At 56.7% G+C, this 18,806-nt stretch overlaps 1 protein-coding gene across 1 annotated transcript in view; it reads left to right on the forward strand.

Moving 5' to 3' along the window:
- RAB11FIP3 (RAB11 family interacting protein 3 (class II)) overlaps nucleotides 1–16,263 on the forward strand; it is an 86,904-nt gene extending 70,641 nt beyond the window's left edge. Inside the window, exons 8-15 of the mRNA XM_012659631.1 lie at nucleotides 4,760–4,853; nucleotides 6,051–6,154; nucleotides 10,067–10,207; nucleotides 12,803–12,884; nucleotides 13,553–13,690; nucleotides 13,938–14,093; nucleotides 14,261–14,401; nucleotides 14,781–16,263. Coding sequence (XP_012515085.1) covers nucleotides 4,760–4,853; nucleotides 6,051–6,154; nucleotides 10,067–10,207; nucleotides 12,803–12,884; nucleotides 13,553–13,690; nucleotides 13,938–14,093; nucleotides 14,261–14,401; nucleotides 14,781–14,894 — 970 coding nt within the window. The 3' untranslated portion in view covers nucleotides 14,895–16,263. The remainder of the gene's footprint in view (nucleotides 1–4,759; nucleotides 4,854–6,050; nucleotides 6,155–10,066; nucleotides 10,208–12,802; nucleotides 12,885–13,552; nucleotides 13,691–13,937; nucleotides 14,094–14,260; nucleotides 14,402–14,780) is intronic.
- Nucleotides 16,264–18,806: the final 2,543 nt, after the last annotated feature.

An 18,806-nucleotide genomic window follows, 5' to 3' on the forward strand; every position in this document is an offset into this window, starting at 1 on the left:
TCTTTGCGCAGGGTGCTATTAGGCTTCACAGGTGTCATCCTGGGTGGTCTCCCTCACAGCCGCTGAGCTGCTTTGTTTCCGGGGTTGAATCCTCCAGCTCCCTGACCCGTCTGCCTCCTTGGGTTTTTTTCGCCTCCATTTTTTGTCTAGCACGTCTTCCTGCGCTTCTGGAGAAAAAAGGTACCCCAGGGGATAAATTTTTTGAGACTTTGGTAGTTACTTTACTTTTACATTTTGGATTGGTGTAGAATTGTAGATCATAAATAATTTTGCTTTAGACATTTTGAAGGCATTATTCATTATCTCCTAGTACTGGAGTTGCTACTGAGAGGTTTAATGCCTTCTGATTTGTTTTCTTTGTGACTATTTTTCCCTCCCTGGATGGTTTTTTTTTTGAGAGTGGGGGGTCACTGTGTGGCCCCGCTGGAGTGCAGTGGCTGTTCGTGAGCACGATCATAGGGCATCGTAGCCCTGAACTTCTGGGCTCGAGTGAGCCTCCTGCCTCAGCCTCCCAGTAGCTGGGACTGCAGGCGTGCGCCACCACACTCAGCTTGCTGGAAGCTTTTAAAATGATTTCCTTGTCCTTAAAGTTCAGAAATTTTATGATAAATCTTGTTTCCAATCCTTGTTTTTCATTAATTTTGCTGGGCAAAACGAAGAACGTGTCTTTTCCATCTGGAAGCTGGTGCCCCTTAATTCTGGAACTTTTCTTGACCTGTGTCTTTGACAGTTTTACGCCTCCTCTTCCTTCTTTCTGGAACTCTTGGCGTGGCTGGTGCCAGGGGCGCAGGTGGACCCTCGCGCTGCTTGCTTCACTTTCTGGGGCAGGGTCCCAGCTCCGTCTTTTGCACCTCCCTGTACATTCTTTTAAATTATTTTCTTGGCTGGGCGTGGTGGCTCATGCTGTCATCCTAGCACTTTGGGAGCCCAGGTGGGAGGTTGAGGCCTGGAGTTCGAGATGAGCCTGGGCAAAAATTAAAAAAAAAAAAAAAAATTAAAAATTAGCCAGGCATGGTGGCGCACACCTGTAGTCCAGCTACTCGGGAGGCTGCGGCGGGAGGAGGGCATGAGCCCAGGAGTGTGAGTTTGCAGTGAGCTATGACAACACCACTATACTCAAGCCCAGGCAACAGAGTGAGACCCTGTCTCAAAAAAATCACTGAATTTTCTTTTTCACAGCAGCCTACCACTGAAGCCCTGTGTGTTTCTGAACCTTCTCCTGTGGTTGTCTCTGGGGTTCCCTGCCGGGCCCCGTGCTTCCTGTCAGAGGTTTCCCCTTGGGCGTCTGGGGGTACCATTGTGTTGGAGTGAGTGCCCACAGCCCGCGGTTGGCCTCTGGTGGGCGTGTGGTGGGACAGGCCCAGGTCTCTTCTCCAGCCAGAGTCCCGCCTGACAGCTGGCGCTCCTGGGCTGCGGCCTGCCCACCATTGGGTTCCCAGACTGTGGTTTCCTTTCTTGTTTGTGGCCCGTGTGTCAGGGCCTCCCGCCCTGGTCTCCAGGTGTGGTGGTGACTGTCCCTCGCACAGCCTCCGTCCACCCTCGTCTTGGCTTCTGTGCGCTCAGGTTCCAGTTCTCCTGGGCTCTCCGGAGGGCTCTGGCTCTCTGGTCTGCATGTCCCTCGTCCTCTGCTGCCCAGTGTCCGGTGCCATCTCCTCTTCTGCTCTGTGACCTTGGGGATGGAAACCCCTTGTTTTCTGTTTCCCCCCGCCCTCTCAAGGGCTCAGGCTCCAGAGGAAGCCGAGGTGACTGTCATCGCACCATGTCCTCTGGTGGTTTTCTTGCTCACCCCTTTTAGAAGAGCATCAAGCTCTGCGGAGTAGGGTAGAGATTCCCAAGGACGCTTCAGGTGCAGTTTCAGCATCACCTTCCTTCTCTCTTCCAGCCTGTCTCTTACCCCAGACAGGCCACAGCTTGGGAAAGGAAGGTGACAACCTGGCTGAGTCATCGTCTTGCGGCCTCCCACGCCTAGGGCGCGGACAGACCCTGGGGCTGGCTGTTGGGGCTTTGTATCTGCTTGTTCCTTTGAAACACCCTCTAGAACTTAATTTTAATCTGCTGCCATTTTGCCCTAAATCTGCCACCAGAGTTCTAAGGAAACATGAAATAACTGTCATAATTCACTTTTCATAGTTTTCAGCCCTTTGCATGTGCATTGTTGCTGCGATGGTGGGTTTTGCAGTCACCAGTTGCAGCTTCTGTGACCTGACTACATCCCCAACCTCTCTAAGCGTTGTTTCTCCCTGTCTGTGAGATGGAAGTGGCGCGCCCAGGTCAGCTGCGTGTGCAGGGAGCCCATGGCTCTGGCAGAGCTGGCCCCAGCCAGGGCAGGAGGAAGCACCAGGGGCCCCACAGCCCTGTCCCTGGGGTGGGAGGCAGGTCTCAGGGGTCCTAGTGCCTTGTTCACCTGCCGGACTCTACTTGCCTCCCTCTGGGTGGATTAGGCATTTCCACAGCTCCCTCTCCTTAGGGGCAGGGTCTCCCAAGTGGGGTGGATGGCTGAAGAATTGTCCCTTTCTGGTGGGTTTATGTAAACATCCCCCAGCTCACCGTTCTAAGGACGTTCCTGGGTGGCCACGTGCTAGGCCGCATGTTGGGTGCTTAGGGGTGGGCACGTCCTCCCATCCCTGGGTCACCCTTAGAAGTGCCTGAGCCTCTAGTAAGGCTCAGAAGTGACAATAGGCCCCAGGCCACAGCCCTCCTCAGGGTGGCCTCTGGGACCTGGGGTAGGCAGCTTCCTGCCCTGGGGGTGGCATCATGTTTGGAGTCAAGGCCACAGGTGTTTAAGAGCAGCAATGGGCCGGGCAGTGGCTCACGTCTATAATCCTAGCACTCTGAGGGCCGAGGCAGGAAAATTGCTTGAGGTCAGGAGTTCAAGACCAGCCTGAGCAAGAGCAAGACCCTGTCTATACAAAAAATAGAAAACTTAGCCAGGCATGATGGTGGTGCCTGTAGTTTCCAGCTACTCAAGAGGCTGACACAGGAGGATCGCTTGAGCCCAGGAGTTTGAGGTTGCAGTGAGCTATGATGATGACACTGCACTCTAGTTCTAGTGACAGAGCAAGACTCTGTTACAAAAAAGAAAGAAAAAAAAAAGCAGCAGTTGGCCAAGAACACACCCATCATCAGCACCCTTTTGAGAATGTGGTGAGAGCCACAGACCGAGCCCCAGACAGCACCAGTGTGTCCTGAGTGCACGTTCATGGGACATGTAGTCCCAGGGGTGGAGATATTCCCACCTCCTTAGAATATTTGTAGGAAAAAAAAGAGCAAATGTACAAGCTCAGTTGGTACTAAAAAGGAAATAGAATTTCATATACTTGAAAATACAGAAATTTTCAATGTAATTTTTATTAGCATTTTATTGAACTCTTACCTTGTGTTTTGTCCTTAGCAAAGCTGTTTATATGCATGACTCGGTTTAAACCTCATAATTGCCTGCAGATCCCCATTTCATAGGAGAGGAAGGCTCAGAGAGGGTCCATGCTTTGTCAGGGTCACACAGCTCTGAGCATAAGGCTGTCCGGCGTGGAGCCTGGCTCGGTCCTGAGGCTCCCAGGGTGTGATAAGAAACTAAACATGGGCCTGGCACAGTGGCTCACACCTGGAATCCTAACGCTCCAAGAGTCTGAGGCGGGAGGATCGCTTGAGCTCTGGAGTTCGAGACCAGCCTGAGTAAGAGCAAGACCCCATCTCTACTAAAAATAGAAAAATAAGCCAGGCACTATGGTGCTAACCTGTAGTCCCAGCTACCCAGGGGCTGAGGCAGGAGGATCCCTTGATCCCCCAGGAGTTTGAGGTTGCTGTGAGCTATGATCACGCCACTACACTCTAGCCCTGGTGAAAGAGTGAGACTCTGTCTTTAAAAAAGAAAAAGAAACTCAACATGCACACTTGCTGTTGGCACTTCTGTACAAATACTCTGAGAGCTTTATGTACTGCAGGCAAATTAGGGTGGATATAGATTTGCCACAACTAGTGATGTTAGTTTAAACTCGTGGTAACTATGAACATGTGTTTACTGAGCACCTGCTAAGGAGGCACCAGCAGTGGACGAGCAGCTCCTGCCCTAAGGCTGCAGCGTGTGGGGCCCCCGGGGGCTTATGCAAGACTGCAAGGTCACGTGGCTCCTCTGAGCCACGGGCTGGGCAGTACCTGTCACGGCGGCAGGAGCTGGTGCCACAGAGAACATAGGTGCCCGTGTGCTTTCCAGCGGGGGTGGACTAGGCTCTGAGTGTGACCCTGAGTGAGGCTTCTGGGATCCACACCTTCCTCAGGTCCCTTGCTGTCACTGCCACGAGAGTACCTTTGAAAATCAGGCATCGACAGTGTGCAGAGGTGATGCGTGTGCATTCAAGTCAAGATCCTGAATGAATGTTTCGTGGGCCTGTGGTGGAAGACGAGATCATTTCATATCGCGGTGGAGAACAACATTGTGTTTTATTGCACTGAGTACAAAGTACTCTCATCCCATTAGCTGGCGGGGAACAAGGTCGTGTTCCACATCAGGCTCCAAAGAGCGCCAGGAGAACTCGGACCACACAGTCGGACCTGCCTGCTCCCAGCCCCTTGGTAAAGGCTTCGGGCCCAGGACACCCCTTTGTTTAGTGCTTTGGTCGGGAGGTGACCTCCCCAGAGCAGGGGGGGCCCGAACCTGTGCGATGCTGTTGTCTGCTTTTCAGATTGACTTGGAAACACTCGTGTTTAAAGAGCTTGTCCTTTGGTTTTTTCCCTTTCCTCTGCTGCTATTTCTTTGCCATAGGTACCTGCACCAGTCAGGGGCCCTGACCATGGAGGCCCTAGAGGACCCTCCCACCGAGTTCGTGGAGGGCCCAGAGGAGGACATTGCTGACAAGGTAGGCCCCGGGCGGCTGGAGGGCCCCACGCAGAGGGCAGGGAGCAGCATGGAGAGAACAGCCACTGTCCGAGCAGCTTGGCCCGATGTGCTGCCGTGTGAGCTGAGAGGCGAGTTTGGAGCATCAGATGAACCTTATTAGGACAGCACAGCAGGAGGTGGCAGGGGGGCCATGGGGCTCATGAGACCACCCATCAGCCCTGACATTCCGTAGCAAGTTTCCTCTAGGGCTGTAGCGGCCATGGCATAAGAAAGCACTTTGTGTCGAACACGAAGAGGCAGTGAATGGCCGCGAGAGGCACCTCAGCGTGTGTGATCCTTTGTTCCCTGAGTTGGTTCAGGAGGAGCAGGTCGATGCTGGCAGCATCATGGGGACCCCAGAGATTCAGTTCACCAGGCCCTTGCAGGCAGGATCTGAGCCTTCAGGTGTGGGAGACGAGCATCTTGGCCTGCAGGGATGGTAGAGCCACCAACATAAGGAATGGGCTCTTCCCTGAGCTTCGCTTGAGTGGGTTACACCTGGAGGCAGGGCAGCCTCTGTGATAGGATCTGCTTCTCAAGGAACCACTTGACCCCCATGAAGGGAAGGTGGCAGCAACCCCCCCCGCCTCCTCCTGTGCCCCTGCACCCCCTGCCTCCTCCTTCAGCCCTGTCTAACTTCCTGCTGTAACCCCTTCCCTATGACATTTCTCATCTCAGACTCTGCCTTCCTCTGCTTGCCTTCACTCCTCCTCCCACTTTGTGGGTGTCTGTCTCATCTGTTGTGAGCTCCCCGAGGGAAGGACTGAGTCCCGGGCCTTTCTGTCCCTCATAGCCATGGGAACATGGCCGCCTTCGTTGGCCGGGTCTACAGAGCTGAGCCCCCACCTGTGTGTGGGCTGGGGCCTGGGCCTTGCTGCCCCAGGTGACCATCAGCCCAAAGGGCCTCTTCTGCCCCCAGGCCTCAGAACTCCCAGTGATGTGTGTGCTGGAGCTGTCGGCGACATTGCTCCCCAAACCCTCGTTCCGTGGGGAGCCGCACTGCAGTGGGTTTATGGGACAGTCTCCAAACATGAGTTAGAGCCAGCCCCAGCTTAGCCGGGTGGGTCCGATTCTGTGCCAGTGCTCGGAGGGTCCCCCGTGCTGCCTACCAGGTGGCTCCCTGGGCACAGCCTCCGCTGCCTTCCACTTGACCTCAAGCTGTGGTCTCGTTGCCAAGGTCGTCTTCCTGGAAAGGCGAGTGCTGGAGCTGGAGAAGGACACCGCGGCCACCGGTGAGCAGCACAGCCGTCTGCGGCAGGAGAACCTGCAACTGGTGCACAGGTGAGCCTGGGGCGGGAAACCCGTACATAGTACACAGGTGAGCCTGGGGCGGGAACTGGGGTCTGTGGTTTGGTGCCGCCTGCGCACTCCTATTACTGTGCCACTCTCGTCCCCGTTTGACTCTCTGTACCACACAGAGCAGGTCGTGGCCACCGCGCAGAGTGTGGCTCTCACCTTGAGCTGCACATTTGCTCTGTGCTGGGAGCGGTGGGGTTGCCTAGCTGTGCACTTGCGGCAGCTGGCTGAGGCAGGCTGACTCAGTGCTCTCCACTGGCCACGTCTGTGAGCCCTAGACACACGTGGGGCCCAGAGGAGAAGCCAGGAGACAGCACTGCCTCACGTCCCAGGAACAGCTGGCACCTGCACCCGCACAGAGGAGGGCTGGCAGCAGGGAATCGGGACCTGACGCTTAGCCGACAAGCAGTGGGGGAGGCGTGGAGTGGAGCCACAAGGAGATGTCATGCTCCTCGTCACACTGCTGGGTGTGCTGTGCCCAGAGCAGAGCCTTTCTCAGCCAGGTCTCTGTTGACCCTGGGAGTCCTCACAGGATGGGGTGGAGGGCCACCTGCAGCCAGTTAGCAGTCACCATCAGGGTCCTCCAGGTTGCAACCCCGTGTCCCAAGACCCCACAGACCCATCCTGAAGAAATACTCCCAGCTGTGGGCACTTGTCCCCGGATGGGGCGTCTGCTCTGTGACGTGATCTCTCCCGTCCTTACAGTCTCCTGGGGAGGCAGGTACTGCTGCTGTCTGCATTTCACAGATGAGGAAACCGAGGCTCAGGGAGCTCAGGTGATTGCCCAGGGCCTCGGAGACAGCAGGTGGAGGCACTGGGTACGAGGGGCAGCCCCAGGCCTGTGCACCGGAGGAGCAGGGACTTTAATGGTGTCTACGCAGGGGCTGAAACTATCCTTGAATGTGGGTTGTAGAAGTTCTTAGCGGCAGAGAATGAAGCGAGTGGAAACTGCTACATTAGTGAGGGAATGGGCCCCCCAGACTGCTGGAAGAGTGCTGGGGAGGAAACAGTGTAGCTGTTGTGTTTGCAGGAAGAGGAGAGGCTGCTCTCGCCAGTCCTATTTGCAGACTTTTCTTAGAGCGCTGTATAATTTTCAGACCAGCACCAGTGTGCAGTGACGTTTCTGGTGCGGACTAGGATGAGCTTGGCCCGGGGAATCGGCTCTCCAGGTGTGCCAGGGGAGTTGGGCACTGTGGGAGCACAGACAGCCTTCTGGGGGCAGAGGCAGCAGGGAGGCCTGGGAGGCACTTGTGGAATCTGCAGAAGGGGTCTTCTTCTGAGCCTCTGTCCTGGCCTGGCCGCCTGGACTACCTCCTGGCGCCTCTGCAGCCTCCGGCCGGGGCTCGGACCTTCTGTGCCTCAGCTTCCTCATCCTGTACCTGAGTGGCTGGACTGGGAGCTCTGCACAGCGCTGGACACAGGCCCACATGCACTTGTGTTGGCATCAGGGCACTCGTAATGTGACCCAGGCAGTCCTGCCACAGAGGACATTTGACTCCTGCCTCGGCGTTATCATCCTGCAAATTAACGTTCATAACCTGTCCTTCAGCTCCAGGAGGTGTCTGCCCTGTAAACATAGAATGCGTCTTGCTGTAGGCATAACCTGCACATTTTAACAAAGGGAAAACTGGTTCTCTTGTGGAGTGGAGACCCTGGGCTTGGCAGCTGCCCACTCTCTGGGACTCTTACCAGGGCAGCGCTTGCCACCAGCCCTTGCTGCAGAGCAGGCGGGAGGTGCCAGCCACGGCCATGAAGGGGCTTGGGTTCCAGCGGTGCGTTAAGTGTACGCTGCATCTCCAGAGACCATTGCTACTGCCTCCTTGTCTTCTTGAGCTGAAGGTCAAGATTCTGTTCTAGAATCTCTAGTCTGATGTGTGTGTTAGTTACCCTTGTGGGTGTGGCGTGACATCTACTCTCCTGCTTCCTGTCAGCCCTCTGCCAGGCCTTAGCCCCAGGCTCAGCCCCAGTCAGTTCTCCTGAGCAACGTGTTTGTGCTGCTGTTTCTTGGTGTTCCCGTCTTTAAACGACTGCCCCACTCTGAGCTAGTTGCTCTCTAGCCCTGCTGCACGGCTTTCTTCCATTCACCACCACCCTAGGAATTCTGCATGCTTTCTGCTGTGTTTGGTTCTTTATTTTCTGGAGCCCACATTTTTTCTTTTTTTTGCATATTCATTTTCTGAGACCATCCCCTGATAGGGACCTGGAAAAGGGTATATAGGGGCCAAGTCCTTTGAGACCCGCATGTCTGAAAATATGTTTATTCTCCCCACCCCAGCCTCCAATTACAGTTTAGCTGGGTGTAAAATCCTAGGTCCGAAGTCGGATTCCCTGAGCATTTGAGGACTTGCTCCAGTAGCTTCCACCCCAGGCTGCTGCCAGTCCCTGCTGTTCTCTGTGTAACGTGTATGTCCCACCCTGGGTACTCGGTGACGATCTTCTACTGTTTTCCATGCTGTGCACCCGGTTGCCAGCCCTAAAATCTGGAAAGTGTGTCCTTCAGCCTCAGGAAGGTTCTGGAATACTGCTCTGTGCAGTCCCTTCCTGTCCCGCTGTTACTGAGCACACGGTGGAGTTCTGGACCTTTCCTCTCAGTTTCTTTTGCTTTCTCAGTCTCTTTGTCTTTATGTTCTTTTTCTACATAATATCCTAAATTTTCTCCTTCAACTCTTATACTGGATTTTTAAATTGTTCTTCCCATATTTTTAATTTCTGAGAGGTACTTTTTGATAATTATCCTTCTACAACATGCTGCTTTAACTCACGGATGTGCTGTCCTGGCTCTCAGAGAATGTCAGTTACAGGCTTCTCCCTGCCGTTTCTCACAGGGTGTGCTCCCTGAGGGCTTTTACGTCTGCTCTGGCCACTGAGCATTGGAAGCGTTCCCGTGTGTCTGGTGGCTTTGGCCGTCGGTTCACTCTTAGGTGTGAGGCACTGAAGAGGGGATGAGAGGCTCCGTGTGCACAGACAGGGCTTGCAGGTGTGGGCTTTGCTATGTCCGTGAGCAGGGCCTGTTGCCCTTTTTCCTGGGATAATCAACTCCCGTCTCCTGTAGGTGGTTTTGATGGTCTAGGAAGGGGCCAAGGTTTCAGGGTCCTCTTGGGAATGTTCCCTTTTCCCCCTGGTCTCACTAACTGCTGTGAGGTGACCTGGAGGGGCCTGGGAGCAGAGTGGACTCCCTCCAGCTGTGGCCCCATGGCAGCCTCTGGGGCCCAGATGTGCCCAGCAGCCAAGCCAGACCTGGCCTTGGTCTGGTGTGGCCCCAGCCGGGACCTGGGAGCCCCATGTGTGCTGTTGGGAGACAAGTTGTGAGCTGCTGTGCTGCGGCTGAAGCCCAGACTAGCCCCTCAGCACACTACAGTACCTTGGTGTTCAGCTGCCATGTTCCACGTGTCGGATCACATGTTCACTCTCTGGAAAGAACTGTGGACCTTGGACCCTGATGCTCTCTGGCTTTTCCCCAAAGCCCCATGTGTCTGGACTCTAAGCTGCTCATTGTGTTTGGTGGCTGTAGGTGTAGCCAGTGTCAGTGACAAGTGCCACAGGGATGGGCACCTGGCGGGCTTAGGGCCCTCTGGACAGGGCTTCTGTCCACACACCCCACCAGGAGCAGACAGCGCCTGTGGGTGTCGGCTTTGGTGGGGGTGCAGGGATACTGTCCCTGCCACTCCGGGCACCTTCATTGTGGGGGCCCAAGACCATTTGGGAGGCGTGTTCCCTGCTTCAGAACTGCCCCGACCAGGGCTCTGGGACACTCTCCCTGTCCCTCCTCCGAAGTGCAGACAGTGCCCTCAAGTCCTGGAGCTTCCCTGGGCACAGGTGGAGAAAGGATGAAGTCGGGAGCCACTGCACACCCCAGGGCCTCGCAGCAGGCTCATCCCCTCCCCTTTGCCTTTCCAGAGCCAACGCCCTGGAGGAGCAGTTGAAGGAGCAGGAGCTGAGAGCCTGCGAGGTGGTCCTGGAAGAGACCCGGAGGCAGAAGGAGCTCCTGTGTAAGATGGAGAGAGAGAAGAGTATCGAGATCGAGAACCTGCAGGCCAGGTAGGGCGTGACCCTCCTGGGCAGCGGCCCCACCCACCCCAGAAGGGTGCATAGTCTAGGGATAAACGTAATTTTGGGAAAATTGGAAAACCTACGTGGATAAAGCCTTAAAACTCTCCTAAAGGCCACAGATGTGAGTTCAAAGACCTGACCCTGTGCGAGTGTCAGCTTCTCCAAGCGTCCATCCTACTGATGTATCCCAACCGAAATAGCAAGCTTTTTTCGAGGGAACTTATCAAAATTACCTTTATGCTCATCTGGAGGCATAAGCCTCAGATGAGTCATAAAAAGTGGGAAAACTCAAGGCGAGGAGGGGAGTGACTACACTGTTGCAATAACACACATCCTAAAGGCACGAAGGCTACACCAAGTGCTGCCTGAGCGACCCCCAGCTCTGTCTGTGGGTGCCTAGTGTGCGCTCACAGACCCACTTGCGAGGGGTGGTTCTTCACGTTTCTAAAACGTGTCTGCCAGCAGGTCACGGGAACGTCTGTTAGCAGAGGAGCCTGGGCCCCATCCTAGCGTGATCTCTGACTCCCCAGCACTCCTGTGCGTCTGGGTCATGAGGGTGAGAAGTTATTTCTCACAGCTTAGCTGGGCCTGCACCGCTTGTCGATTTCAGTGGCTTTAAATATTCATAAGAGTATTTCGGCTTCTGTAGCTTGTGTTCCTCTCCAGCTCTTAAAGGTAGGGTGATACATTTTTACCTTATCTGAGAAGAGCTCCTAGGCATTTTCAAAGGTGGGTGGCAGGAAGAGACCACAGTCAGAGAGCTGTGCCAGGGTTACCTGCACAGGGTGGCCGCCTTACCTGCTGCCACAATGGTGCCCTCTCCTAGGACACGGAGCCGGGGCAGCCAGGACAGTGTGTGTTTCCTGGCCTTGGCACAGTGCAGTTGAGTGGGTGCAGAATGCAGGTGTGCTGCTTGTCTGCCAGCCCCAGGTGGCATCTCCTTTGGGACCTTTCCACTGGGGCTGCGGGGTGGGGTCAGATGGGGGCACAGCCGTGGCAGGTGTCACTGCCTCTCCTGAGCAAGCCTCCTGCCCACCTCAGGCACCCAGTCAGTGCCACTGCATTCTAGGCCCTGCTGGCCTCCTGTTGCTTCCTGGGGTGACCACCAGAGGCCAGTGGGGTGTCCTCGGGGCAAGGGTTGCGTGGATATGCTCTGCCACTGTCGGTTCTGCAAAGCAGGAAAAGTCCCCTCCTGGGTCCAGGGCAGCCAAAGGCCCTCCCTCTGCCAGCCCTGTGCTGCCCGGAGGTCGCCGTCTCACACCAGATGCTGTGAATTGGAAGGGACGGCAGGGTGACAGGATGGTGAGGACAGCTGGACTACGGAAAGGAACCAGGCTCCTTGGGGAAATGGCCAATGCTGGGGCTGCACCTGGAGTATCTTACAGTCCCAGAAAGCAAGGAGGTGCTCAGACTAGAGCAAAACACATGTACACACTGGTGGGCAGGGTCAAAGGGACACAGGGACCTACTGAAAGCTCCCAGTGACCAAAGCTGGGACAATCTGAGCAACAGGCTGGTCAAGAGACTCCTGGACTCTTGCCCAGAGTATAAAAGTGCCTGAGTCTGTGGTGACACAAATCTGTACCTGAGGTATAAACGATGGGGCAGAAGACTCAGTGACAGGAGTCCGGAGGACAGAGTGGGTGGGAAAGCAGTGACTTGTTAGAGGGCACCCGACAGACACACCTCAGCCAGGAGACGAGAGTTGTGTGGTGCCAGGTGCCCTCACGTGCAGCCAGCAGGGCCCCTCCCCCTGTCTAATCACAAGAAAACATCAGGCCAGCTGCGGCGCCTCACACCTGTGATCCTAACACTTTGGGAGGCCGAGGTGGGAGGATCATTTGAACTCAGGAGTTCGAGACCAGCTTGAGCAAGAGGGAGATCCCGTCTCTACAAAAAATAGAAAAACTAGCCAGGCATGGCGGTGGCACCTATAGTCCAGCTACTTGGGAGGCTGAGGCAGGAGGATCACTTGAGCCCAAGAGCTGTGATGAGGCCACTGCACTCCAGCCTGGGCGACAGAATGAGACTCTGTCTCCACACAAAACAAACAAAAAGAAAATAGCAGACAAACACGGTTTGGGGAAAGTTCTACAAACTGCATGACCAGGGCTGCTCAAACTGTCGGGTTGTGACAAAGTAGGAAAGCCTGGGAGACTGTCGCGACCAGAGGGGACGTAGGAGACGCAAGGACTGAGTGCATTGTGGGCGGCGGGGGGCATAGGGTGGGAAGGGCACTGCTGGGAAACGCAGAGTGTGCTGTTGATCAACAGCATGTCCCAGTGTCTGTGTCCTGGGTGTGCCTCAGTGACGGGACTAGGGGCAACAGAACTGGGCAGGCCCCCGGAGACTCTCTGCTGTGTCTGCAACTTTTCTGTAAGCTTAAAATTATCCCAAAACCCAAAGTGTATTTAAAAGCCCTCGTGGACTGGGGTGGGGTACCTAAAGACTGGCCATGGTCACTGGGGGGCATCTGTGGGTCATGAGGCAGCGCCTAGCAAGGCTGCCTGGGGACGCTGTTCCGCTTGGCCCTGCGGAGGCCTGTTTCCTGGGGAGCAGACCCCAGCCCTGCTCTGTGTCCAGGCTGCAGCAGTTGGATGAGGAGAACAGTGAGCTGCGGTCCTGCACGCCCTGTCTGAAGGCCAGCATCGAGCGCCTGGAGGAGGTGAGCTGCCAGCACGCTGCGACCACGGGCACTGGGCCCTCTGCTCTCCACACTGACGGGGGGTCAGCACAGTGGCCAAGGTGCGCTGTGGGGTGCGGCTGCTGACCAGGGAGCTGTGCCGTGTGTGAGGGAACGAGGCCAGGTCAGGGCTCAGGTCACTGTCCCTTTGCTGGAAGACACTGGGCCTTGCCTGGCCTCCGGTTCCCCCCTGGCTTTAGGATCCACAGAGCCCCGAGGTTCACTCTTAGACTGAGGGTCTGAATCCAGGGAGTGGTGTCCTCTGAGGGGCAGACTCTGGGGGCACCGTGGGGCACCCATGTGCCAGAAGGTTCACTGAGAAGCCTCCCTCCCCTGCTTTCTCACCAAGGGTCTTCTGGAAATCTCCAAAACTGGAGGATGTTCTGAGACCACTTGAGCCAGAGGAGCCAGGCTGGACCCTGCAGCCACAGGGTCAGGTCCCGTCCATGCAAGGGTCTTTTCTGCCTCCCCACCACTGAGGTGTGCCCCTCAGCCACGAGGCAGGGTGGCCTTGGTGGGAAGGCTAGGACAGCCCCACGGCACTCTAAGCACCGGGCCACTACACCAACATCAGGGAGCCGACGGATCGTCCTGGGGGACAGACGGGTTGGGCAGGTGACGCGTGTCCATGCAGGGTATTGTCTTTGCAGGAGAAGCAGAAGTTGCTGGATGAGATTGAAGAGTTGACAGTTCGGCTCAGCGAGGAACAGGCGAATAAGAGGAAGATGGGGGACAGGCTAAGCCAGGAAAGGCATCAGTTCCAGAGGGACAAGGAGGCCACCCAGGAGGTGAGTGAGTTCCCTGTGCCTGCTCCTCTGCTCTCACCCCAGCCAGGTGCAGCCTGCTCCCTGGGGGCAGCAGCGAGGAGCCCTTTGTTCCCGCGGCCATGTTGCTCCTGGCGTAGCTGCTGGTGCGTGGCAGCTTTGGGAAACGTGTCACTGTCCTCCCGAGAGATGGTGGCCAGACCAGCAAGGTTCCAAAGCCATGTGATGGCTGACAGTGGCCCCTCCGTGCTCACCCTCGGTTGCCCTGCAGCTGATCGAGGACCTCCGCAAGCAGCTGGAGCACCTGCAGCTCTTCAAGCTGGAGGCGGAGCAGCGCCGGGGCCGCAGCAGCAGCATGGGCCTGCAGGAGTACCACAGCCGCGCCAGGGAGAGCGAGCTGGAGCAGGAGGTCCGCAGGCTGAAGCAGGTGTGGCACGTGTGGGCCACTCACACCCTCGTACCCCCATGGAAGCTTCCGGAAGGCTGGGTGGGAAGGGGGGCACACGGAGGGCCAGTGTCCACGCTGGAGGTCCTGCCCTGGCTTAGCCACCAGCAGGAGCCATGGCCCAGCAGTGACACTGTTGTGCCCCCCAGGACAACCGCTGCCTTAAGGAGCAGAACGAGGAGCTGAATGGACAGATCATAACCCTCAGCATCCAGGGTGCCAAGAGCCTCTTCTCCACCGCCTTCTCCGAGTCCCTGGCCGCAGAGATCAGCTCCGTCTCCCGGGATGAGGTCATGCACCCTAGTCTGCACACTGTTGTCTGCAGGCTGTCGCCTGTGGTCTGTTCGCTGTGGCATGTCTGTGTGCTGTAGCGTGTGGTCTGTTTGCTGTGGCCTGCATGTTCTAGCATGTGGTCTATTTGCTGTGACATGTAGTCTGCGGGCCGTAGCATGTGGTCTATGTGCTATGCTCTGTGGCCTGTTTGCTGTGGTCTGTGTACTGTAGTGTGTGGTCTATGTGCTATGCTCTATGCACTGTGGTCCGTGGCCTGTTTGCTATGGTCTGTGTGCTGTAGCGTGTGATCTGTGTGCTGTGGTCTGCGCATTGTGGTCCGTGGCCTGTTTGCTGTGGCTCATGCACCAGGGTTCTGACCCTTTGTTCTCCCTACAGCTCATGGAAGCAATCCAGAAGCAGGAAGAGATAAACTTCCGCCTGCAGGACTACATCGACAGGATCATCGTGGCCATCATGGAGACCAACCCATCCATCCTGGAGGTCAAGTAGAGGCAGGAGGGCCCAGCCCAGGCTGGATTCAGGACTTCACCAGCACCCTGGGGTAGCCCCAACACACCCTGAGGAGCTGAGACCAACAGGCCCCACAGCCGACTGAGCCCAGAGCTTGCAGGGAACCCTTGCACGGCTGGGCTGGGCCCAGTGAAGACTGGGGCTGCCGAAGGGGCAAGGGCAGAGGGAAGAGCAGAAGGGAGGGAGAAAGGGAAGCCCCCAGGGCTGGGGCCCACAGTGGGTGAGGGTTGGTTGGGCCTTCCATCAGCACTGACCATCCCAGGGGCCAGAGCCTCCCAGCCCCGAGTCAGCCTGATGTGGACGTCCACACTTCTGTTCAGCAGTGATGGGCTCAAGAGCCTCTCTGTGCAGAGATGCGGGTAGTTTCTCAGGCTGGGCTCCTCTTCCTGCTGTCCAGCCCTATCAGAAAGGAAGGAAGAAGACGGGTCCCACCGGGGGTGCTGCTTGCCTCGCACACCCTGACGCTGTGCTGCCCACGCCTGGCCACTCCCGCATGGCGTACAGGCCCCTGGACCCTCACACCGGGCGTGGCGGTGTGGGAAGGATGGGAAGGTGTAGTTGGCTTGTGGCCCCACCCGCTTTCTCTGAGCTGCTCAGGCTGTCACCCCACCTGACAGGGCCACCGCAGTCCAGCTTTGGGTCCAGGATCCTCCAGGCCCTGCGGCCACTACCACAGTCCAGCCCTCGCTGCAGTAGCCCCTGTGGGGGCTGGGCAGGAGCCATTGGGACCCTCCTCTCTGAAATCAGGACTTGAGATTCTGACCGTGTGGAACTCTCCCTGGACAAGGTGGATGCCACCGGCGCCCTCTAACCCCCAGGTGCAGGTGCTGCTTCTCGACAGGTGTGGCCTAACCTGGCCTCCCGGAGCCCACACCCTCTCTACACATTGTCGCTGCCCTGGGTAAAGTCCGCGTTTCCTGGGCCAGAACTGAACGTCTGGAACCCCATTTCCTCTGCAAATCGTTGTTCTTCGCAAGGGTGCATTCTACAGGAGGCTGGGGCAGGGAGGTCTCTCCAAGGACTCTGGGCAGAGTGGGAGGCCTTCCTGCCCTGTGCCCGGCGCTTCCCAGCACCCGGACTACCCAGGGGCAGTCGTGCCATGGGGCGCTGGGCCTGCCCTGCCCGGGCGTTCCCAGGTGGGTGGAGGCCCCCATTGCGTGCGCGTGTGCACACGTGTGCTGCCCTGCATCCCTCTGTCCTTGCGGCCTCCTTTCCACACCAAGATTGAAGATGTCGCCTCATATTGTACATTTTGGGGAAAGCGTTGGGTGTAAATCAGTGTAAACTTGAAGGAAAGATTTTTCTATCATGTAGAGTAGGTATTTTTTATAGAATGAAGGTTGATCAATTTTTTAATACTTTCAAGAGAGAAAACTATCTGTGTATACACATGAAATATATATATATATATATATATATATATGTATAATATATAAATACTGGAGCCCTGCCTCTCTGTGCCCAGGTCCGGCCCTGGTGACGTGGGCTCCCGTGCTGCTGCCGCGCAGCTGCCGCGCAGCAGTGCTGACTGTAAACGTGAGTTGCCAGGAAGCAGTGTGGGAAACGCACAGGCACCACCGCACACTGCGCCCGCTTCAGTCCCGAGAAATGGTTCTTCCTGCCTGAGTGCGGAAGGGCGAGGGGCCACCACTGAGTAAAGCTGTTACTGCACACGCAGAGGCTGGCTTCTTCCTCCAAGGCGGCCACGGGGCGGGGTGGGCTTGGGGTGCTCCTTGGGCCTGGCCAGGCCTCCCCCAGGGCACCTGGGGCCATCGGTCCTCTGGGCTCAGACCGCAGGAAACCAGCTCTGCAGCTTGGTCAGGCCAACACCCTGGCTGGGCCCCAGGCTTGCACCTGCAGGCTGGGCCAGTGTGGGAGCTGGGCAGGGTCTAGATCCTAAAGCCCCATAGCTCTGCCCAGGGCTCCAGGGGCTGTTTTCTCTCTGGCAGCCCTCACACATCCCTGTCACAGCAGGATTCGGTCCCCAAGCTCAGCCCAAGAGGGCTGCTGACAGGACACTGAGGTGGCTGGGCATAGGGGCAGCACAGGGCGATCTAAGCGTCCAACACAGGTCATTGGTACAGTGTCCTTGCCCTGGGACGGACACGGGGGGGACGGACATCCATGTGAAAAGGGCAGTGACGCGAGAGGCGGCCACACGGAGCACCCCACCAAAGGCAAGGAGAAGGGCCCAGGATGGCAGTGGGCTCCAGGGGGCTGGAGAGCAGGGCTGGGCAGCCCACAGGTGTTCAGATGCCACTGTAGTCACAAGGACTGCAGGAAGAAGGTTCTAAGAGGAAGTGACCATATCTGATGGGGGAGGGCAGGTTGTTAGCGAGAAGTCCCCATAACACATGCTTTGAAAAGTTCACCACTCAGCCCAGGCATCGCCGGAGCAAACCATGCAGATGGAGAAACTGAGGCCCAGGGAGTCTTAGGACCCAGGCCTGCCAGCCCGCACGGCCCCAGGGGGGCCCACGGGCCAGTGACAGAAAGCCGAACCTTGAGAGGGTATGCAGAAGGCCACAGCGTCAAGACCTGGAGTCCTGGACGCTCCATAGGGTAGAATGGAAAAGAAGATTGGGGGGGTGGGTGTGTCCAAGGCCAAACTCCTGCCCTCCCACCTACCCAGGGGAGGCCTGCACCCTCAGGAGCCCTCCACCCCTAACCTTGCAGTGGCCTGGCCAAGGGGCTGCCAGCACCCCCCAGCTGGGTCCTGTCTAGGTCCTGTCCTGGTTGGCTGCTGACACTCTATCTTGAGTCTTGGTCAGCTCTGCCTGACAGTTCTGCCCCCTCCAGAAGATCCGCTGACATGTGGATGTGGCCCCGAGCCTGGCCAAACCCTATGGTGCTGCCCAGATGGCACCCTGGCCCCTCTACCTGCTGGAGTCCAGAAACCTGGAGGAGGAGGCCCAGAGAAAGGCAGCAGCTTTGACCAGGAACCTTGCCCGTGTACAGTGTTTTACCCACAAGTAGGCTGCCCTCCTCCCAGGCCCAGGGATGTGTGGCTCACAGGCAGGTAATCAGCACCACGGGGACAGTCTGAGCTTCGTCAGAGATGAGCCGGCCCACCTGCTGGCCATGGCACCTGTGCCCATCCCATCCACCTCCCCGTGTGCTCTTTCCATGACAGTCTACGCTCCATGGCGGCAGTGGGGTCTGTTTTGTTTACTGCTCTGTCCCCAAGGGTGCCTGAATGGACGCCTCCCACCTCTGCTCAGCTGTTTCTGCTTGGCCCTCCCAGCCTCTTCTCCAGGTGGAATCACGCCTGGGCTGTCCTGTGTTAGCTACTTGGTCTGTCTCAGTGTGAGGTTGTGTCCTTGGCCGGGACTGCACAAACAGTAAACCAAAGTCACTTACCTTCTGCTCTGTGGTCTTAAAATTCACACCTGTGAAACTGCCCTTTACAAATCCACAAAGGGGTGCAAGGTGAAGGCACAGACCTAGCTACAAGTAATGATAATAGCCAGCCCCTGTCCCCTGTTTACTTCTCTTTAATTGTCACTCTGGTGTCACACAGCTGGTGGTCACGAAGATTCTTAACTTTCTCCATAGATAACATCACCTTTTCCAAACCTAAAGGTGGTTTCTGAAAACTGGCTCGACCAGAATTGTGACCCACCCCCATCCCAGGAACTGACTGAACACAAGAAGATGATTTCTACACCGCTATAATCGTTTGCCGCCAAACCCCATCTCAGGGAGGCACATTTGAGAAACTCCTGCTGTCTCCTCCCGTCTACCCGCTTAGCGCTATGCGGAATCAAACCCTTTCTCCATTGCAACCCTGACTGCCCCAGTGTAGGCTCTTCTCTGTGCAGTGGGCAGCACAGCCCGGTTGGGTGATGCCTGGTGTCTTGTGACATAGTCTTTAAGGTGACCACACGTTGC

The sequence above is a fragment of the Propithecus coquereli genome, unplaced genomic scaffold (assembly GCF_000956105.1).
Source record: "Propithecus coquereli isolate 6110/MARCELLA unplaced genomic scaffold, Pcoq_1.0 Scaffold621, whole genome shotgun sequence".
Classification (NCBI taxonomy): Eukaryota; Metazoa; Chordata; class Mammalia; order Primates; family Indriidae; genus Propithecus; species Propithecus coquereli.